The sequence below is a fragment of the Salmo salar genome, chromosome 21 (genome assembly GCF_965601325.2).
Source record: "Salmo salar chromosome 21, fSalSal1, whole genome shotgun sequence".
NCBI classification, from domain to species: Eukaryota; Metazoa; Chordata; class Actinopteri; order Salmoniformes; family Salmonidae; genus Salmo; species Salmo salar.
The window spans coordinates 36,180,408-36,201,989 of NC_138311.1; the positions used below are offsets into that span (position 1 = coordinate 36,180,408).

The 21,582-nt window shown below is 43.2% G+C and overlaps 1 protein-coding gene across 2 annotated transcripts in view; it reads left to right on the forward strand.

Annotated features, from left to right (window-relative positions):
- The window catches only part of cerkl (CERK like autophagy regulator), a 99,580-nt gene that overhangs the window by 8,326 nt on the left and 69,672 nt on the right, over positions 1-21,582 (forward strand). For both annotated transcript variants that reach the window (XM_045704726.2, XM_045704725.2), the window contains exon 2: positions 18,971-19,204. In XM_045704726.2, coding sequence (XP_045560682.1) covers positions 18,971-19,204 — 234 coding nt within the window. The remainder of the gene's footprint in view (positions 1-18,970; positions 19,205-21,582) is intronic.

Below are 21,582 nucleotides of genomic sequence, written 5' to 3' on the forward strand. Positions count from 1 at the left end.
CACCATAATCATATTTACTATTATAAAAATTTCATTACCTTTTGTTGTCTTCGTCAGAATACACACCCAGGACTGCTACTTCAATAACAAATGTTGGTTTGGTCCAAAATAATCCATCGTTATATCCGAATAGCGGCGTTTTGTTCGTGCGTTCCAGACACTATCCGAAATAGTAAAGAAGTGTCACGCGCATGGCGCAATTCGTGACAATAAAATTCTAAGTATTCCATTACCGTACTTCGAAGCATGTCAACCGCTGTTTAAAATCAATTTTTACGACATTTTTCTCGTAGAAAAGCGATAATATTCCGACAGGGAATCTCCTTTTCGGCAAACAGAGGAAAAAATCCCAAAGGCGGGGGCGGTCGGGGTCACGCGCATAAGCTAGTGTCTCTTGATCGGCCACTTGAGAAAGGCGATAATGTGTTTCAGCCTGGGGCTGGAATGACGACGTTCTGTTTTTTCCCGGGCTCTGAGCGCCTATGGACGACGTGGGAAGTGTCACGTTAGAGCAGAGATCCTTAGTAAATGATAGAGATGGAAAAGAAGTTCAACAAATGGCCAGACAGGCCACTTCCTGTAAAGGAATCTCTCAGGTTTTGACCTGCCATTTGAGTTCTGTTATACTCACAGACACCATTCAAACAGTTTTAGAAAATTTAGGGTGTTTTCTATCCATATGTAATAAGTATATGCATATTCTAGTTACTGAGTAGGAGTGGTAACCAGATTAAATCGGGTATGTTTTTTATCCAGCCGTGTCAATGCTGCCCCCTAGCCCTAACAGGTTAATCTAACTGCACTGTCCGATTTACAGTAGCTATTACAGCGAAAACATGCCATGCGATTGTTTGAGGATGGCGCCCCACATCAAAATATTTTTCCAACAGGCACAGGTTTCATACATTCACATATAACGATTAAATATTCACTTACTTTTTGAAAATCTTCCTCTGATTTGTCATCCAAAGTGTCCCAGCTATAACATGTAGTGTTGTTTTCTTAGATAAAATCCTTCTTTATATCCCAAAAACTCAGTTTAGTTGGCGCCATCGATTTGACTAATCCACTTGTTCAACTTGCAGAGAAAGGAATCGGAAAATCTACCCCTAAACTTTGTTTCAACAAGTCAAAATATGTTTCTATTTACTCCTCAGATACCCTAAATTGTAATCGAACTATAATATTTATTTCGGAAAGAAGTATGTTCAATAAGAAACCGATTTTAGCAGGTGCGTAATGTCTTCATGGCGCATGCAAACACGAATTTCCAAGACTGTGTCCTTCTACTAAAACGGATATTTCTTATTTGTTTTTGAAGTTACAAGCCTGAAACCTTGAACATAGACTGCTGACACTTTGTGGAAGCCATAGGAATTGCATCCAGGGAGCTAATTTTCAATATAACCTTTCTCTTGCGATTGTAAGAGGATGGTCTCTCTCTCTCAAAAAAAAATATGGTTGGTTTTTCTTTGGATTTTCTCCTACCATATCTATTGTGTTATATATTCCTACATTATTTTAAAATGTTTTCTTTCCAATGGTACCAATTATATCCTGGCTTCAGGGCCTGAGCTACAGGAAGTTTACTTTGGGCACATCATTCAGGCAGGACGTGGAGAAGAAAGGGGCCTAGCCCTAAGAAGTTTTAAGGGAGAGGTTGTTGTCCTGGCACCACACTGCCAGGTCTCTGATCTGCTCCCTATAGGCTGCCTCATCGTGGTCTGTGATCAGTCCTGCCACCATCGTGTCATCAGAATCTTGATGATGGTGTTGGAGTTACCAGTCATGAGTGACCAGGGAGTAAAGGAGGATTAAGCACACACCCCTGAGGGGCCCCCGTGTTGATGGTCAGCGTGGTGGATGTGTTGTTAGCTACCCGCCCGTCAGGAAGTCCAGGATCCAGTTGCAGTGGGAGGTGTTCAGTCCCAGGGTCCTGAGCATGGTGATGAGCTTGGAGTGGACTATGGTGTTGAATGCTGAGCTGTAGTCAATTAACAACATTCCTACATACAGTTGAAGTCGGAAGTTTACATACACATAGGTTGGAGTCATTAAAACTCGTTTTTCAACCACTCCACAAATGTCTTGTTAACCTCTCTGGGAACCTGAGACGCTTGCGTCCCACCCTAGTCAACAGCCAGTGGAATCGCGTCGCGCGAAATACAAATACCTCATAAATGCTATAACTTCAATTTCTCAAACATATGACTATTTTACACCATTTTATAGATACACCTCTCCTGAATCGAACCACGTTGTCCGATTTCAAAAAGGCTTTACAGCAAAAGGAAAACATTAGATTATGTTAGGAGAGTACCCCAAAAAAATCACACTGCCATTTTCAAAGCAACTAGCATGCATCACAAATACCCAAAACACAGCTAAATGCAGCACTAACCTTTGACAATCTTCATCAGATGTCACTCCTAGGACATCATGTTACACAATACATGCATTTTTTTGTTCGATAAAGTTCATATTTATATATAAAAACAGCATTTTACATCGGCGCGTGACGTTCAGAAAATATTTTCCCTCAAATGCTTCCGGTGAATCAGCGCTACAATTTACAAAATTACTATTCGAAAACATTGTTAAAATGTAATATTGTCATTCAAAGAATTATAGATTAACATTAACATCTCGTGAATGCAACCGCATTGCCAGATTTAAAAATAACTTTACTGGGAAATCACACTTTGTAATAAACGAGGTGGGGTGCTCAGAAAAATAGGCTAGGCGATACATGTTAGCGCCATCTTGGAACCATCTAAAATCAAATATACTATTGTAAATATTCCCTTACCTTTTGATTATCTTCATCAGAAGGCACTTCCAGGAATCCCAGGTACACAACAAATGTAGTTTTGTTCGAAAAAGTTAATAATTTATGTCCCAATAGCTCCTTCTTGTTAGCGCGTTCCGAAGGCTACTCATAATGTACTGTAGCGCGCGGGACTTGTCGCCACGAAAGAGAAAAAAATATATAGTTACGCGTTCCGTGTCAAACGTTGTATAACATAAATCTTTAGGGCCTTTTTCAACCAGAGCTTCAATAATATTCAAGGCAGATTATTGCATTGTCTTACTAAACGTTTCGGAACAAAAGGGTTCCCATGGGCGCCCGCGTCATAGTAGTAATGGCCCTCCCCCTGTGACCAACTTTCCAAGCCTCTCTTTCGGTCAGTTTCTACCATAGAAGACTCAACCCACTTTGTAAAGACTGTTGACATCTAGTGGAAGCCTTAGGAAGTGCTAAATGAATCCTAACTCACGGTGTGTCTCATAGGCAAAGTGTTGAAGGTGATTCCACAAATCAGATTTCCACTTCCTGCATGGAATCTTCTCAGGTTTTTGCCTGCCGAATGAGTTCTGTTATACTCACAGACACCATTCAAACAGTTTTAGAAACTTTAGAGTGTTTTCTATCCAAATCTACTAATCATATGCATATTCTAGTTACTGGGCAGGAGTAGTAACCAGATTAAATCGGGTATTGTTTTATCCGGCCTGGCAAATACTGCCCCCTATCCCCAACAGGTTAACCTCTATGGGCTAGTTTTGGCAAGTCGGTTAGGACATCTACTTTGTGCATGACACAAGTCATTTTTCCAACAATTGTTTACAGATAGATTATTTCACTTATAATTCACTGTATCACAATTCCAGTGGGTCAGACGTTTACATACACTAAGTTGACTGTGCCTTTTTAAACAGCTTGGAAAATTCCAGAAAATGATGTCATGGCTTTAGAAGCTTCTGATAGGCTAATTGACATCATTTGAGTCAATTGGAGGTGTACCTGTGGATGTATTTCAAGGCCTATCTTCAAACTCAGTGCCTCTCTGCTTGACATTATGGGAAAATCAAAAGAAATCAACCAAGACCTCAGAAAAAACATTGTAGACCTCCACAAGTCTGGTTCATCCTTGGGAGCAATTTCCAAACGCCTGAAGGTACCACGTTCATCTGTACAAACAATAGTACGCAAGTATAAACACCATGGGACCACGCAGCCATCATACCTCTCAGGAAGAAGACGTGTTCTGTCTCCTAGAGAAGAGCGTACTTTGGTGCGAAAAGTGCAAAACAATCCCAGAACAACAGCAAAGGACCTTGTGAAGATGCTGGAGGAAACAGGTACAAAAGTATCTATATCCACAGTAAAATGAGTCCTATATAGACATAACCTGAAAGGCCGCTCAGCATGGAAGAAGCCACTGCTACAAAACTGTCATAAAGAAGCCAGACTATGGTTTGCAACTGCACATGGGGACAAAGATTGTACATTTTGGAGAAATGTCCTCTGGTCTGATGAAACAAAAATAGAACTGTTTGGCCATAACGACCATCGTTATGTTTGGAGGGAAAGGAGGGAGACTTGCAAGCCGAAGAACACCATTCCAACCGTGAAGCACGGGGGTGGCAGCATCATGTTGTTGGGGTGCTTTGCTGCAGGAGGGACTGGTGCACTTCACAAAATAGATGGCATCATGAGGATGGAAAATTATGTGGATATATTGAAGCAACATCTCAAGACATCAGTCAGGATGTTAAAGCTTGGTCGCAAATGGGTCTTCCAAATAGACAATGACCCCAAGCATTCTTCTAAAGTTGTGGCAAAATGGCTTAAGGACAACAAAGTCAAGGTATTGGAGTGGCCATCACAGAGCCCTCACCTCAATCCCATTGAAAATGTGTGGGCAGAACTGAAAAAGCACGTGTGAGCAAGGAGGCCTACAAACCTGACTCAGTTAGACCAGCTCTGTCAGGAGGAATGGGCCAAAATTCACCCAACTTATTGTGGAAAGCTACCCGAAACGTTTGACCCAAGTTCAACAATTTAAAGGCAATGCTACCAAATACTAATTGAGTGTATGTACATTTCTGACCCGCTGGGAATATGATGAAAGAAATAAAAGCTGAAATAAATCTTTCTCTCTACTATTGTTTTGACATTTCACATTCTTAAAATGTAGTGGTGATCCTAACTGACCTAAGAAAGGGAACATTTACTAGGATTAAATGTCAGGAATTGTGAAAAGCTGAGTTTAAATGTATTTGGCTAAGGTGTTTGTAGACTTCAACTGTAGGTGTTCCTTTTGTCCAGGTGGGTGAGAGCAGTGTGGAGTGCAGTAGAGATTGGGCCATCTGTTGGTCTGTTGGGGTGGTATGTGAATTGGAGATGGTGGAGACCACAGAGAGCATGTTGAATGTTGAACAGATCATCTGGTCATAACGAATGGTCTTGACCTGATCAAAGAGGACTGTAAAGACTTTATTATATTTAGGCTATTGTATGTTACTAAGCCCCTGGCTACGCAGAGACTAAATGGCATGTCAAATATGCCACTTCATTTCTCAAATGCGTCTTATTACACGATAGGCACCTGAGGAAACAATATCATCTCACAATTTAGAATACAAGATTAGTTAAATTATCAAATTACAATTTAGATTGACACACATAGCATTTTGTTTTTTCTAAATGTAATTTTTTTTTTCTCACTCTGGCCTAGATATCTTTTGGTCAGGATCAGTTCCTAAGAGAGGGATATGATTTCTCTGGCCAGTTCTCATGTGGGTAGTCAGATGTTGAAGTGAGATGTATAAATAACCTGTCATCCCCAAAACTCTGAGACAGTTCTTGGCTCATCAGAAACCTCAGTCCCCACTACTGGTCGCCTGGACAGCCTAGTCCCAGTTTTCTGAGTTTTATTACCCCACAGAGGTTTTTGGTAGTGTCTAAAGAAAGACACATTTTATTTTTGTCTAGAATAGAGTCCTATTTTGAAAGATTAAAATGTATTATGGAATAGAATCTATGCAGTATGTCCAAGCTTGAAAACCAATGAGGATAATTGGGATTTCAGTTTACTTCATGAATAAACAACTACAATCCCTTCTTATAAATATAACAATATTATCAGCTAATTGTCAGCATAAATCTCAGGCAACAGGCTTGAGGATTGATGGCTAATGCGACACGAGCATGTGTAGGCTACATAGAAGTTGAAATATGAGCATGTGTACAGTCGTGGCCAAAAGTTTTGAGAATGACACAAATATACATTTTCACAAAGTCTGCTGCCTTAGTTTGTATGATGGCAATTTGCATATACTCCAGAATGTTATGAAGAGTGATCAGATGAATTGCAATTAATTGCAAAGTCCCTCTTTGCCATGTAAATTAACTGAATCGCAAAACAAAACATTTCCACTGCATTTCAGCCCTGCCACAAAAGGACCAGCTGACATCATGTCAGTGATTCTCTCGTTAACACAGGTGTGAGTGTTGACGAGGACAAGGCTGGAGATCACTCTGTCATGCTGATTGAGTTTGAATAACAGACTGGAAGCTTCAAAAGGAGGGTCATGCTTGGAATCATTGTTCTTCCTCTGTCAACCATGGTTACCTGCAAGGAAACACGTGCCGTCATCATTGCTTTGCAAAAAAAGGGCTTCACAGGCAAGCATATTCCTGCCAGTAAGATTACACCTAAATCAACCATTTATCGGATCATCAAGAACTTCAAGGAGAGTGGTTCAGTTGTTGTGAAGAAGGCTTCAGAGGCCCAAGAAAGTCCAGCAAGCGCCAGGACCGTCTCCTAAAGTTGATTCAGGCCCGGAATTTAATTGACAGCATGCCAGGGCGGATTGCAGAGGTCTTGAAAAAGAAGGGTCAACACTGCAAATATTGACTCTTTGCATCAACTTCATGTAATTGTCAATAAAAGCCTTTGACACTTATGAAATGCTTGTAATTATACTTCAGTATTCCATAGTAACATCTGAAAAAATATCTAAAGACACTGAAGCAGCAAACTTTGTGGAAATTAATATTTGTGTCATTCTCAAAACTTTTGGCCACGACTGTAGGCTACATGGAGGTTGAAATATGAGCATGTGTAGGCTACATGAAGGTTGAAATATGAGCATGTGTAGGCTACATGGAGGTTGAAATATGAGCATGTGTAGGCTACATGGAGGTTGAAATATGAGCATGTGTAGGCTACATGGAGGTTGAAATATGAGCATGTGTAGGCTACATGGAGGTTGAAATATGAGCATGGGTAGGCTACACATGGAGGTTAAAATATGAGCATGGGTAGGCTACACATGGAGGTTGAAATATGAGCATGTGTAGGCTACATGGAGGTTGAAATATGAGCATGTGTAGGCTACATGGAGGTTGAAATATGAGCATGTGTAGGCTACATGGAGGTTGAAATATGAGCATGTGTAGGCTACATGGAGGTTGAAATATGAGCATGTGTAGGCTACACATGGAGGTTGAAATATGAGCATGTGTAGGCTGCGTACATGTTCTGAGACCAAAGTTGTTGACATTTTCAACAAGCCTTTGTTTTTCATCTCTAGTTTAGGATTGACAGGGAAACCCAACCCCATGCTGAGGCCCTATAGTTGTCTGCTATTGTCTTTGACTGGTGATGTATATATCTGCTCCAGGCCACACAGCAGAGTCTATGTTCAGCCCATATGTTATGGGTCACGGCTGTATAAGGATCAATACAACACGTAGTTGACACACAGGGTCAAATAACATAGAGCCTCTCCTCTCTAGAGTCTGACTATAGATATATATTATATATCCACTATGTCTCCAGAGATCTTATCTGAAAGATAGATAAACCTGTGGGGGCTCTCCCTGCTCTGATGGATTTACAGTTGAATCCTGAGTACATTTTGGGAATACTCAAACATTATCAAGGTGTGCTGAAAGCAGCCATTCAATTTGTGATATAATTCAGTATAGTCATATAATTGTGATGAAAAGTTGGATGTCATAATGCCTTTAAATCTGAACACAAAATACGATAAAACATAATAATGTGACATTGATGGAATTCTTTCGGGGGCCTAAAATAATCTAGTGTGGTGTCCCGCAACGCTCCATACAAGGGCCTCACTTGTTCCTGATATACAGTACCAGTCAAAAGTTTGGACACACCTACTCATTCAAGGGTTTTTCTTTATTTTTACTATTTTCAACATTGTAGAATAATAGTGAAGACATCAACACTATGAAATAACACATATGGAATCAGGTAGTAACCAAATAATTGTTCAACAAATCAAAATATATTTTATATTTGAGATTCTTCAAAGTAGCCACCCTTTGCCTTGTTAACAGCTTTGCACACTCTTGGCATTCTCTCAACCAGCTCCATGAGGTAGTCACCTGGAATGCATTTCAATTAACAGGTGTGCCTTGTTAATTTGTGGAATTTCTTTCCTTAATGCGTTTGTGACAAGGTAGGGGTGGTATATACAAGATAGCCCTATTTGGTAAAAGTCCATATTATGGCAAGAACAGCTCAAATAAGCAAAGAGAAATGACAGTCCATCATTACTTTAAGACAGTCAGTCAATCTGGAAAATATCAAGAACTTCAAGTGCAGTAGCAAACACCGTCAAGCGCTATGATAAAACTGGCTCTCACGAGGACTGCCACAGGAAAGGAAGACCCAGAGTTGCCTCTGCTGCAGGGGATAAGTTCATTAGAGTTAACTGCACCTCCGATTGCAGCCAAAATAAATGCTTCACAGAGTTCATTTAACAGACATATCTCAACATCAACTGTTCAGAGGAGACTGCGTGAATCAGGCCTTCATGGTCGAATTGCTGCAAAGAAACCACTACTAAAGGACACCAACAAGAAGAAGAGACTTGCTTGGTCCAAGAAACACGAGCAATGGACATTAGACCGGTAGAAATCTGTCCAAATGTGAGATTTTTGGTTCCAACCGCTTTGTCTTTGTGTGACGCAGAGTAGGTAAATGGATGATCTCTGCATGTGTGATTCCCATCGTAAAGCATGGAGGTGTGATGGTGTGGGGGTGCTTTGCTGGTGACACTGTCAGTGATTTATTTAGAATTCTAGGCACACTTAACCAGCATGGCTACCACAGCATTCTGCAGCGATACGCCATCCCATCTGGTTTGCGCTTAGTGGGACATCAGATGACCTGGCCCCCACAATCACCCGACCTCAACCCAATTGAGATGGTTTGGGATGAGTTGGACTGCAGATTGAAGGAAAAGCAGCCAAACTGTGCCCAGCATATGTGGGAACTCCTGGTTGAGAGAATTCCATGCGTGTGCAAAGCTGTCATCAAAGCAAAGGGTGGCTACTTTTTGAAGAATCTAAAATGTAAATATATACTTTGATTTGTTTAACACTTTTTTTGGTTACTAAATGATTCCATATGTGTTATTTCAATGTTTTGATGTCTTCACTATTATTCTACAATGTAGAAAATAGTAAAAATAAAGAAAAATCCATGAATGAGTAGGTGTGTCAACTTTTGACTGGCACTGTATGTTAATATTTGCTTTACCCCAAAATGAATCTAATCAACTCAGTCAAACAATGACAGGCACACTGGTCCATAGAAATACGGTAGAATTAGAGCAGTTCTGATATATCTTATATCTCTAAACTCTTCTCTCCAGCCTGACTTGTGTCTTTCTCTGATGAACATGATTCTGATTTGAAAGGACATGATGGGTACACCCCTTCATTTGGGGCACAGTGAGGAGCTCTAGAAAACGGAATTGCTGCCAGATGGAGACAAGATTCTCCCCAACACTGCTCCTGCTTGCAGCAGACGGGGCAAAGCATATCACGTACCGTTAAATAATGTATTGTTAATGTATGGACACAACGCATCAATTCAAAACCCATTTTCAAACATGCATTTCATCTGATATCAAGAAATTACTTTTTTTTGTAAATCTGTACGTTACAGTAGATGTGTAAATATGAATCTCTGTTGGGTTCTTCTTCATTCAATGTGTTAATGTGTGATCAACAACAATGGCTACAAGACAAAGAGCAGTTTAAGGAGAATAACAACATGTTTTAGAGATAACTAAGACATAGTTATCTCTAAAACATGTTTTTCTCCTCAGATTAAACTTCTCTTTGTCTTATTTCAGATGTAGTCGCTGTTGTTTCGTACAGTAGAGTGCTCTGAGTCCCAGATGAGTCTGATGTTTGTTGTGTTGACAAGTGTCCAAGCATAGCCAGTCTGTGCCAGGTCAGTGTAATGCTCTTCTTTCCCCCCATGTTGTGTGGTTCACAGTGTGGTGCCTAGGATCATATTTTCCACCTGTGCCTTCGGTGGTCTGCCTACGCGTCCACATGCACGCACACACACACACACACACACACACACACACACACACACACACACACACACACACACACACACACACACACACACACACACACACACACACAGTGAAACCCAATATTTCAATTTTTATATTGCTGTTTTGAAGCACCCAGGAAGCAATCAGAGCATACGCCAGTGTCTGTTTGTTCCCTTTGTGCAATTAGACTGTGACACTGTCAGTCCCAAATGGCACCCTATTCCCTATTTGGTGCACTATTTTTGACCAGGCCCATTGGGCTCTGGTCAAAAGTAGTTCACTATATAGGGAATAGTATGCCATTTGGGATGCATCCTCTGTCTATCTGTCCCTCTTGTAATATGGAGGGGTCACACACATTCTGAACCCTCACTGTGGTTACTGTACTCACTGTACCGTTCAGCTAATTAATTTCACTGTCATAAATTGTGGCGCAAATATGACTACAGATTAGTCCTCTCAATCTGTCACTTACTCTTCCAACAATCATGATGTATCGTCTTGATTCTACAGGATAGTAACGACAGGATAGGAAACTACAGGATAGTATTTTCTGGCAAATGCAGTCCATCAATGTATTTAGTTTTTATCAATCAAAGCATTTCTACACACACACACACCTGTCTAACACCAACCTCTCAGGTGTTACTCAGTGAACAGCACAGGTTGTAACATAATGACTAGTTGTTGATAGTAGTGAGTAATCCTTTGTATTTTCCCGCCCAAAATTTATGAGAGAGAGAGATGCACCCGTCTGTTTTCATTTTCAGTAGTGATGTGGCTTCTTCTATCACAGTCACTTAAAATAGATAGATAAAACCTGAGTTTTAAAAATATTCCCATCCTCTATAGTCTAGAACATAACATATTATTGAATTGTAATTTAATGCCATGACTTGGAAATGATGAAGGATAATCCATTAGGGACTATGTTTGCATCCCATACAAACCAAATCCACCCTTAACTCTTCCTAATTAGTTTCACAGATTTAAGTGCCAAAACCCTAAATAACCCAAACCAAGTTCCAAACAACTCTCAGCCAGCCAACTTTGTTAATGTGAATCTGGGCCTGAATGAAGGCATGAGCAGCCCTTTCTGTATGGAGTGAATCTTTATATGCAGAGCAGAGTAGCACCTGAAAGATTGGGCATGTGCAGAAACTGCGAACCCAATTAGCGTCAAGCGGATGAGTCCCCCTATAATCCTGTTTACGGTCTGAATCAGGCAGATGTGCCAAGATTGATTCAGACAGGACAGGGTGCCAGCACCAGCTTACTGTAATGTTGGAGGTGAGGGAGGGTAGTTTTGGGACAGGGGGGAAATCATAAGCCAAACCTCCCTCTCCACGCTTTACCAAAACTACCTCCCTTCCTTTAGTAACTTTTCCCCTGTACATCACTGTATTGTTGGAGAGGAGAGTGCGAAGGAGGTGGGTGAGGAGGTACACTCTTCCCCCCTTTCCCAAAACAATTCACCTACCCCTCTACCCCCCTTCTCTCAGTGGCCTTTTCCCCTGTAAGTATATCACTGTTGTTAACACAGCCCTGTTTGTCATTTGGTCCCTGTCTCCAGCCAGCTCTCTCTGTCAGTCGGGGGAGATGATCTTTATTCCCTCTAATTAAATTGGCTTGCTTCTTTTTGCAGCCACCAACAATGGAGTGAGACGGAGAAGTTAGATCAATATAATGATATTGAGGAGTTAGAGGAGAAGAAGCCTGAGCATAGCAGACCTGGGTTCAAATAGGCTACTCTGAAATCATTTCAACAAGTACTTTATATTGAGCTGCATCCCCCCCTTTTGCCCTCAGAACAGACTCAATTCGTCGGGGAATGGAATTTACAAGGTGTCAAAAGCGTTCCACAGGGATGCTGGCCCATGTTGACTCCAATGCTTCCCACAGTTGTCAAGTTGGCTGGATGTTCTTTGGGAGGGGGACCATTCTTGATACACACGGGAAGCTGTTGAGCGTGAAAAACCCAGCAGTGTTTTGGTTCTTGACAAAAAACGGTGTGCCTGGAACCTACTACCATACCCCGTTCAAAGGTACTTAAATATTTTGTCTTGCCCATTAACCCTCTGAATGGCACACATACACAATCCATGTCTTAATTGTCTCAAGGCTTAAAAATCCTTCTTTAACTGGTCTCCTCCCCTTCATCTACACTGGTTGAAATGGATTTAACAAGTGACATCGATAAGGAATCATAGGCTGACCAGGTGAATCCAGGTGAAAACTATGTCATGGAAAGAGCAGGCGTTCTTAATGTTTTGTACACATTGTATGTACTTTCATTGAACTTGCCTGGCGTAATGGAACCAATAGAATAGTCCCACAACTGCAAACCCCGCCCATATGGCACTTCAGGCAGGCTAGAGCAAATGCTCATGGTATTTGAAAGATTTCAAATAGTATTTGAACCCAAGTCTGGAAGAAGCCTGAACACCAGGAACAGATGGTGGCAGCCGGTTTGTCCCGCTCTTCCCTGCACCATTCAGTAATGTGAGAGGATAGATGGTAGTTCATGTTCTGAAACACTGAGGAGCAGGCTGGAGCCGGGGTTTGGGATTTTACTAATGAAGAAAGGGTTTCACATGAAGGGAGACGGACTCATTTAGGGAAGAGAGTGAATCACATTCAGGACAGGTCAGCCTTCTTGGACAAAGATTTCAGAGCTGTTAAATTGTGTTTGATTGTCCTCAGCAGGAGCGCCACAGAGAACAAGACACTAAAGATATAACGACTCAGGATAAGACCCAGATGTAGACACAGGAGGCTGACAGTTTGAATCTCAGATATTTATTATAAAAACTGGGGGCAAGCAAATGGCTGGTCAAGGGCAGGCAGAGGTCAGTAATTGAAGGCAATCAGAGACAGAACGGCAGGCAGAATGGTCAGAACTGGGAAGACTAGAAAACAAAACTAGAAAAACAGGAAGACGAACTGGCACAGACAAACAGAAAACACAGGTATAAATACACAGGCGATAATGGGGACAAATGGCAGACACTTGGTGTTGGGGTGGAGACAAGCACAAGACAGGTGAAACGGATCAGGGTGTGACAGTACCCCCCCCGGGTGTTCTACCGGGGTGACAGCGGTGGAACTCAGTGATGAGTCCAGGATGTTCCTAGCGGGGACCCAGCACCTCTCCTCTGGGCCATAACCCTCCTAGTCAACCAGGTACTGGAATCCCCTTCCCCAAGGTTGAACACTCAGGAGATGCCGGATGGCCATCGGGGGAGAGGGGTGGTCCTCAAAACCTAAGACAAAGGGCTGATTTGTAGGGGTTCAGATTTTGCAGCTCGTTCAGAACATCAGCTATCTGGATTTAGGAGGAGAAGTGGGGGAAGTTTGGGTGAGTTGCTGTGGGGAGTGCAGGGCTGTTGACCGGGGTAGGGGTAGCCAGGTGGAAAGCATGGCCAGCTGTAGAAAAATGCTTGTTGAAATTCTCAGTTATAGTGGATTTATCGGTAGTGACAGTGTTTCCTAGCCTCAGTGCAGTGGGCAGCTGGGAGGAGGTGCTCTTATTCTCCATGGACTTTACAGTGTCCCAGAACTTTTTTGAGTTTGTACTACAGGATGCAAATTACTGTTTGAAAAAGCTAGTCTTAGCTTTCCTAACTGCCTGTGTATATTGGTTTCTAACTTCCCTGAAAAGTTGCATATCACGGGGACTATTCGATGCTAATGCAGAACACCACAGGATGTTTTTGTGCTGGTCAAGGGGAGACAGGTCTGGAGTGAACCAAGGGCTATATCTATTCCTGGTTCAAAATTTTTTGAATGGGGCATGCTTATTTAAGTTGGTGAGGAAGTCACTTTTAAAGAATAACCAGGCATCCTCTACTGATGGGATGAGGTCAATGTCATTCCAGGATACCCCGTCCAGGTCGATTAGAAAGGTCTGTTCGCTGAAGTGTTTTAGGGAGCGTTTGACAGTGATGAGGGGTGGTCGTTTGACCGCAGACCCAATTACGGATGCAGGCAATGAGCCAGTGATCATTGAGATCTTGGTTGAAAACAGCAGAGTTGCATTTGGAGGGCGAGTTATTTAGGATGATATCTATGAGGGTGCCCGTGTTTACAGATATGGGGTTGTACCTGGTGTGTTCATTGATAATTTGTGTGAGATTGAGGGCATCTAGTTTAGATTGTAGGATGGCCGGGGTTTTAAGCATGTCCCAGTTTAGGTCACCTAGCAGCACGACCTCAGAAGATAGATGGGGGGTAAACAATTCACATATGGTGTCCAGGGCACAGCTAGGGGCAGAGGGTGGTCTATAGCAAGCGGCAACGGTGAAAGACTTGTTTCTGGAAAGGTGAATTTTTAGAAGTAGAACCTCCAATTGTTTTGGTACAGACCTGGATAGTAAGACAGAACTCTGCAGGCTATCTTTGCAGTAGATTGCAACACTGCCCCCTTTGGCAGTTCTATCTTGGCGGAAAATGTTATAGTTAGGGATGGACATTTCAGGGTTTTTGGTGGTTTTCCTAAGCCAGGATTCAGACACGTCTAAGACATCTGGGTTGGCAGAGTGTGCTAAAGCAGTGAATAAAGCAAACTTAGGGAGTTGGCTTCTAATGTTAACATGCATGAAACCAAGGCTTTTATGGTTACAGAAGTCAACAAATGAGAGAACCTGGGGAGTAGGAGTGGAGCTAGGCACTGCAGGTCCTGGATTAACCTCTACATCACCAGAGGAGCAGAGGAGAAGTAGGAAAAGGGTATGGCTAAAGGCTATAAGAACTGGCCGTCTAGCACGTTCGGAACAGAGAGTAAAAGGAGCAGGTTTCTGGGCACGATAGCATAGATTCAAGGCATAGTGTACAGACAAGGGTAAGGTAGGATGTGAGTACATTGGAGGTAAACCTAGGCATTGAGTAAAAATGAGAGAGATATAGTCTCTAGAGACGTTTCAACCAGGTGACGCTTCGCATATGTGGGAGGTGGAACAACATGGTTGGTTAACCTCTCTAGGGCCGGCGGGACGATTTCGTCCCACCTACGTAACAGCCAGTGGAATCCTGTGGCGCGTTATTCAAATACCTTAGAAATGCTATTACTTCAATTTCTCAAACATATGACTATTTTACACCATTTTAAAGACAAGACTCTCGTTAATCTAACCACACTGTCGATTTCAAAAAGGCTTTACAACGAAAACAAAACATTAGATTATGTCAGCAGAGTACCCAGCCAGAAATAATCAGACACCCATTTTTCAAGCTAGCATATAATGTCACAAAAACCCAGAAGACAGCTAAATGCAGCACTAACCTTTGATGATCTTCATCAGATGACACACCTAGGACATTATGTTATACAATACATGCATGTTTTGTTCAATCAAGTTCATATTTATATCAAAAACCAGCTTTTTACATTAGCATGTGACATTCAGAACTAGCATACCCCCCGCAAACTTCTGGTGAATTTACTAAAAATTTACTAAATTACTCACGATAAACGTTCACAAAAAGCATAACAATTATTTAAAGAATTATAGATACAGAACTCCTCTTTGCACTCGATATGTCCGATTTTAAAATAGCTTTTCGGTGAAAGCACATTTTGCAATATTCTCAGTAGATAGCCCGGCATCACAGGGCTAGCTATTTAGACACCCAGCAAGTTTATCACTCACCAAAGTCAGATTTACTATAAGAAAAATGTTATTACCTTTGGTGTTCTTCGTCAGAATGCACTCCCAGGACTTCTACTTCAATAACAAATGTTGGTTTGGTCCATAATAATCCATAGTTATATCCAAACAGCGGCGTTTTGTTCGTGCGTTCAAGACACTATCCGAAAGGGTAAAGAATGGTGACGAGCACGGCGCATTTCGTGACAAAAAAAATCTAAATATTCCATTACCGTACTTCGAAGCATGTCAACTGCTGTTTAAAATAAATTTTTATGCCATTTTTCTCGTAAAAAAGCGATAATATTCCGACCGGGAATCTGCGTTTAGGTAAAAAGAGGAAAGAAAATAAAGCACGGGGTCGACTCGTGCACGCGCCTAAGCCCATTGTCCTCTGATCGGCCACTTGCCAAAGGCGATAATGTGTTTCAGCCAGAGGCTGCCTCGATATCATTCAGCTTTTTCCCAGGCTCTGAGAGCCTATGGGAGCCGTAGGAAGTGTCACGTTACAGCAAAGATCCTCAGTCTTCAATAAACAGAGACAAGAAGAACAAGATCTTGTCAGAGAGGGCACTTCCTGTAAGGAATCTTCTCAGGTTTTTGCCTGCCATATGAGTTCTGTTATACTCACAGACACCATTCAAACAGTTTTAGAAACTTTAGGGTGTTTTCTATCCAAAGCCAATAATTATATGCATATTCTAGTTACTGGGCAGGAGTAGTAACCAGATTAAATCGGGTACGTTTTTTATCCGGCCGTGTCAATACTGCCCCCTACCCCCAACAGGTTAAGGCAAATTGAGCAGGGTTAGAGGCTCTACAGTGAAATAAGACAGTAAGCACTAACCAGGACAGTAATGGACAAGGCATATTGATATTAGGGAGAGGGATGCGCAGCCAAGTGAACCGTATGGGTCCAGTGAGTGGTTGGGCTGGCTGGGGGCACGGCGATTCAGACAGTTAGCAGGCCGGGGCTAGCAAGCTAGCAGTTAGCAGGCCAGGGCTAGCAAGTTAGCAGAAGGGCCTTAGAGGGACGTGGCGATGTGGGAAAAGTCTGTTTTTGCCTCCTCGTGCGGTGACCAGTCGTGGAATTAGTAGGGGTCCAAGTCCAGTTGGCAAAATGGGTATAGTGGTCCAAGAAACTGGCCGATGGATCAGCTAACAGTCTAATATGCTCTAGATAGCTAGCAGGCCGCGGTTAGCAGAATGGGCCTTCAGGGGACGTCGCACCTGAGGGACCTGTTGGAATCCTCATGCAGATTATGTCGGTATTACAGTCGTGAAGGATCGGCGGGGTTCCGTGTCCCGTACCGGCAGTAGAAGGGGTCCGGATAATGTAACCGAGGAGTGGGCTTCAGGAGTAGCCCAGGTGCCCTCACCGGGAGATTGGCCTAGCGTGGGCTAGCTCCAGGCTAATTGGTGCTTGCTCTGGGACGGAAACATTAGCCAGGAGTAGTCAGCCCGGGTTGTGGTTAGATAGCTGCGATGATCCAGATGAAAAGGTTCAGAGTTTGCGGTAGGAATCCGTGGATATGGAGAGAAAAATAGGTCCGGTATGCTCTGGTTTGAAATGCATTGTACGAACTGGTGAGAGCTTTCCGAGCTAAAGGTTAGCTAATGACCGCTAGCAGTGGTTAGCTGACTAACTAGCTAGTTAACTAGCTAGCTTCAGTTGAGATATTCCAGTTCTGATGTAACTAGAAATACTTTAGAAAACAAACAGATCCACACCACATTGGGTGAGGCGGGTTGCAGGAGAGTATTTTGAAGTTGAGATTTAGGAAAAATATTAAAAAGAATGCGAAGAAAAAGATATATACATGGGACAAGACAAAGACAAAGACGGGAGCTGTAGATGGGAGCTGTAGTGAATCGATGCTTGAGGTCCAAAAACACCCGGTCACCCCGGCCAGCTGCTGGAGACCACGTGAAAGGAATCTTGGGAGAGGTGAGTGCTGAGAGGGGGGAAGCCAGGGTGCTGTAACACCGGATGAAGCTGCTGTAGAAATGAGCAAACCCTAGAAAACGTTGCAGCTGCACTCTGGATGTGGGTTGAGGCCAATCCACCATCGCTCTAACCTTGTCAGAATCCATCTGAATAAACTTCAGACAATGCATGTAACATAACGGGCTCCAACCTATGATAGATCCAAAAGCCCAGTCGATCAGGGGATTGTTCCTCTGGAGCCATCAAAACCACGGCTACATAAGGTGATTTGATGATCAGGAACGGCATAGACTCACTGTGATTACCTGACATTCGCAGGTTGATAGGAACCGTATTGTGGGTAACTCTGCCAATAGAGCGCCCATCCAGCGCAGTGACGTCCATGGGAATGCAGAGGGGATGTGTGGAGGTACCCAGCTCCGACACCAGGGTAGTGTCCATAAAACTCTCATCGGCCCCAGAGTCAATGAGCACCCGGAGAGATTTGGACCCGTCACCTCACAGCAGGATGGAATGAAGAGGGGTACGAGTAAGGGGAGATTGTAAACTCCCCGTACGGCTCACCAGCATACTCGTATCTGCTGATGAGCCTTGTCTTTTAATGGACAGGTAGATATCTAATGTCCTGTAGTACCACAATACAGACAGCGCTTGGTGCTCAGTCTGCGCAAGCGTTCAACAGGAGACAATCAATCCCTGTCCAGTTGCATGGGCTCCGAAGGAAACGGGTCGACTGCCTTCTGTGATTCCCGAGGGAACTCGGGTGACATTGGATTCTCCCAGCCATCTAGACTTCGGGAGCTTCCGTGATTCCTCGGAGGCGAGGTGGGAATCGTGGATGAGCGAGTGTGACTGGGAACAGACCTCCTCTCCCTCCTACGTTCCCGAAGCCGGCCATCGATCTGTTGGGTCAAGGCTATGAGAGAGTCGTGGTCTATGGGCAGCTCCCGGGCTGCGAGCTTTACGTGTCAAACAGGAATTCCGGCAGCAATTATGGCAGCATCCTAGTGAAGGGCTCCTGCAATATTTGCAATACAATATTTAGCTATATCATATTCTTTCTTCCTGTGTATCTCCAGGTCAATCGGAGACGCTGAGTCGTAAAGAGTACATGGAGCTGAAGGTTGTGTTTGTTCCTTAGCTTTTATATACGTTGCCTGTAGCATATAATATCATCTGTCTCTCTGTGTTCCAGGTCAGTCGGAAACTCTGAGGAGGACAGAGTACGTGGAGCTGAAGGATGTGTTTGGAGTGAAGGTGAAGAGACGGCGTTCTGCGGGCCAGGAGACAGGGGGCACTCTCCTGGGCATCACTCTGTTCCACTGTAAGAAGAAGGGGCCCAAGCTGAAGGACCATGCCATTCACTTCAACAACATGAGCGTGGACCACTGTGAGATCTGGTTCAAAAAACTTAAGGAGATACTCAGTGGTAAGTGTCAGTGTCCTTCACAAAAAATACTTTATTAAACACAGGACTGATTTCTCTGACAAAGATTGAGCCTAGTTCTAGACTCAATGGTGATTCTGCTTTTTAGTCTAAGGCTAGGCTTAATCTGGGTCAGGTAAACCCATACAGTATTTGGTACGACTGAGTAGTGCATTTTTATGTGACTGAACCTATGGCCCCAAACTCAACTGTACTACCCTAAGTGGGCCATGGTTTTGACAAATATTTGAACAGCAAACATATCAAGCTGTTTATGGTAGACAGCCGTTTGCAGTGATTTTGTTAAGTGCAACAGCCCACAATGATTTTGAGGCAGGCTTGTATATTTGGCCTCTTAAAGTTCACTGATAATTATCGATCACTATAGTCATTAGGATATCACAGTCTTTTTACAGGTTGTCACACAAATACAGTCTCCAATATCTTCCTATTGTGATTTTTTTACGACTTATTTTAAGCAGCAAGTGAAAAAGATTCACACAGATGTTTTGGTAAAACCTGTGTAGAAATTCAAACCATGAAATATAAAAAAGCAGCGCTGGAAGTGTCCTGGAAGTTTGTGTTGCTAGATATGTCATACAACTTAGTGACATATTACCAGACAGGATAAGCTCCCATGTGTTCCAAGCATAGAGATTACATGCTCAGGTTAACACAACACATCCCAACAATTGTTCACTTTATATCATGCTAACAAACAAGAGGATTGGAAAGGGCCCTTAAGATATTGTTGATGAAACCTGAGATACTTTTTCTAAAAGGATGGAACCATTCCAACAGCAGTTAGTAGTTACAGTGGCACTAGAGCGAGCATTATATCTGAATATGAGTTAAATATAAGGCTAGAGTTGCACCACCACCACTATGTGGTGATTGGCCCTCCGAGTGTCTCCAGGAAGAGACCTCCCATGATGGGGACACCTGTCTCTGAGGGCCATGCTGGGCTGCTCTGGTCCTGACAGCCTGTCTCCCTGTCTCCCCCCATCAGCTCCGTAGAACGACAGATAATTACTAACTACAGGGTGGCCACCATCAACCTGTTCTTCAGGCCCTTGTGGCCAACACCTCCTCATCCTCATTCCACCCTCCCTCCCCCTCCTCTCTCCCTCCCCCTCCTCCCTCCCTCCCTCCTCCTCTCTCTCTCCCACCCTCCCTCCCCCTCCTCCTCTCTCTCTCCCACCCTCCCTCCCCCTCCTCCTCCTCCCTCCCTCCCTCCTCCTCTCTCCCACCCCCCTCCTCCCTCCCACCCTCCTCCTTATCCACTACTCCTCCTACCACCTCATCTACTCCTCTCCCACCCTACTACTCCTCTCTCCCACCCTCCTCCTCTTTCCCACCCTCCTCCTCCTCTTCAGGCAATGCCATGGCCGTCACACAAAAAAGTGGCCATATCCAACACCTCTCAATGAATCTACTACATGGCTGACAATTTAATATCCACCCCAGACATTTTGACTAATATACAGTGTGTGCATAGAATGTATGTTGGAGTCTGACTGTTTCTGTAAGTGAGAAACCTGGTTTAGAGATAGCTCTACCAGGTGTAGCTTAGACAACCTAGACAGCCCCAGTTAGTGACACTGTCAGTCTGTGCATAATCCCTGTAATGTTCGTAGCTAACTGCAGCAGCCAGCTAATACAACATGATGATGTAACACCTACACTCAGTAGGTACATTAGTCATCTAAGATTAAAGAGGATTGTTGTTCTGTTAGCTCAATCTAGCCTGGATTACACCATCTCTCCTTTCACAGGCCTCTCTGCTCCTCTCTGTGAAGCTCTGTTCCGTCTTCCCTGTTCTGTTCCTCAGACAAAACAAGGATGTGTCCCAAATGGCACCCTATGCCCTATATAGTTCACTACTTTTGACTAGAACCCCATGGGCCCAGTTCAAAAGTAGTGCACTACATTACCTATGAAAGAGGGTTCTATTTGGGATACAGTACAACTTTGGCACAGCCAATTTTTAAAGCTGTATCTCCCTCAGCCTGAAGAGGATCCAAATCCTTGGCTAAATTCCAAATGGCACCCTATTCTCTATATAGTGAACTACTTTTGACCAAGACCCATAGGCCTCTGGTCAAAAGTAGTGCACTATGTTGGGAATAGGGTGCCATTTGGGATGCGAGCTTTGGGTTTTTGTGTGAGAGGACTGCGAGTACTTTAACATGAATAAATTAACATAATTAAAACAACATGTCTGGAGGCAGCCTACAGGACACTGAATAAGCTAAAACAAAAGATTCTAGATTGTCTGCTATTAAAAACAACAATTTGATATTAGCTGGCATTTTTTGGTTAGGAATATGCAGAATAGATCATCTTATGAAACTAAGTCTAGGCTCCTGTTAAAAAAGCCT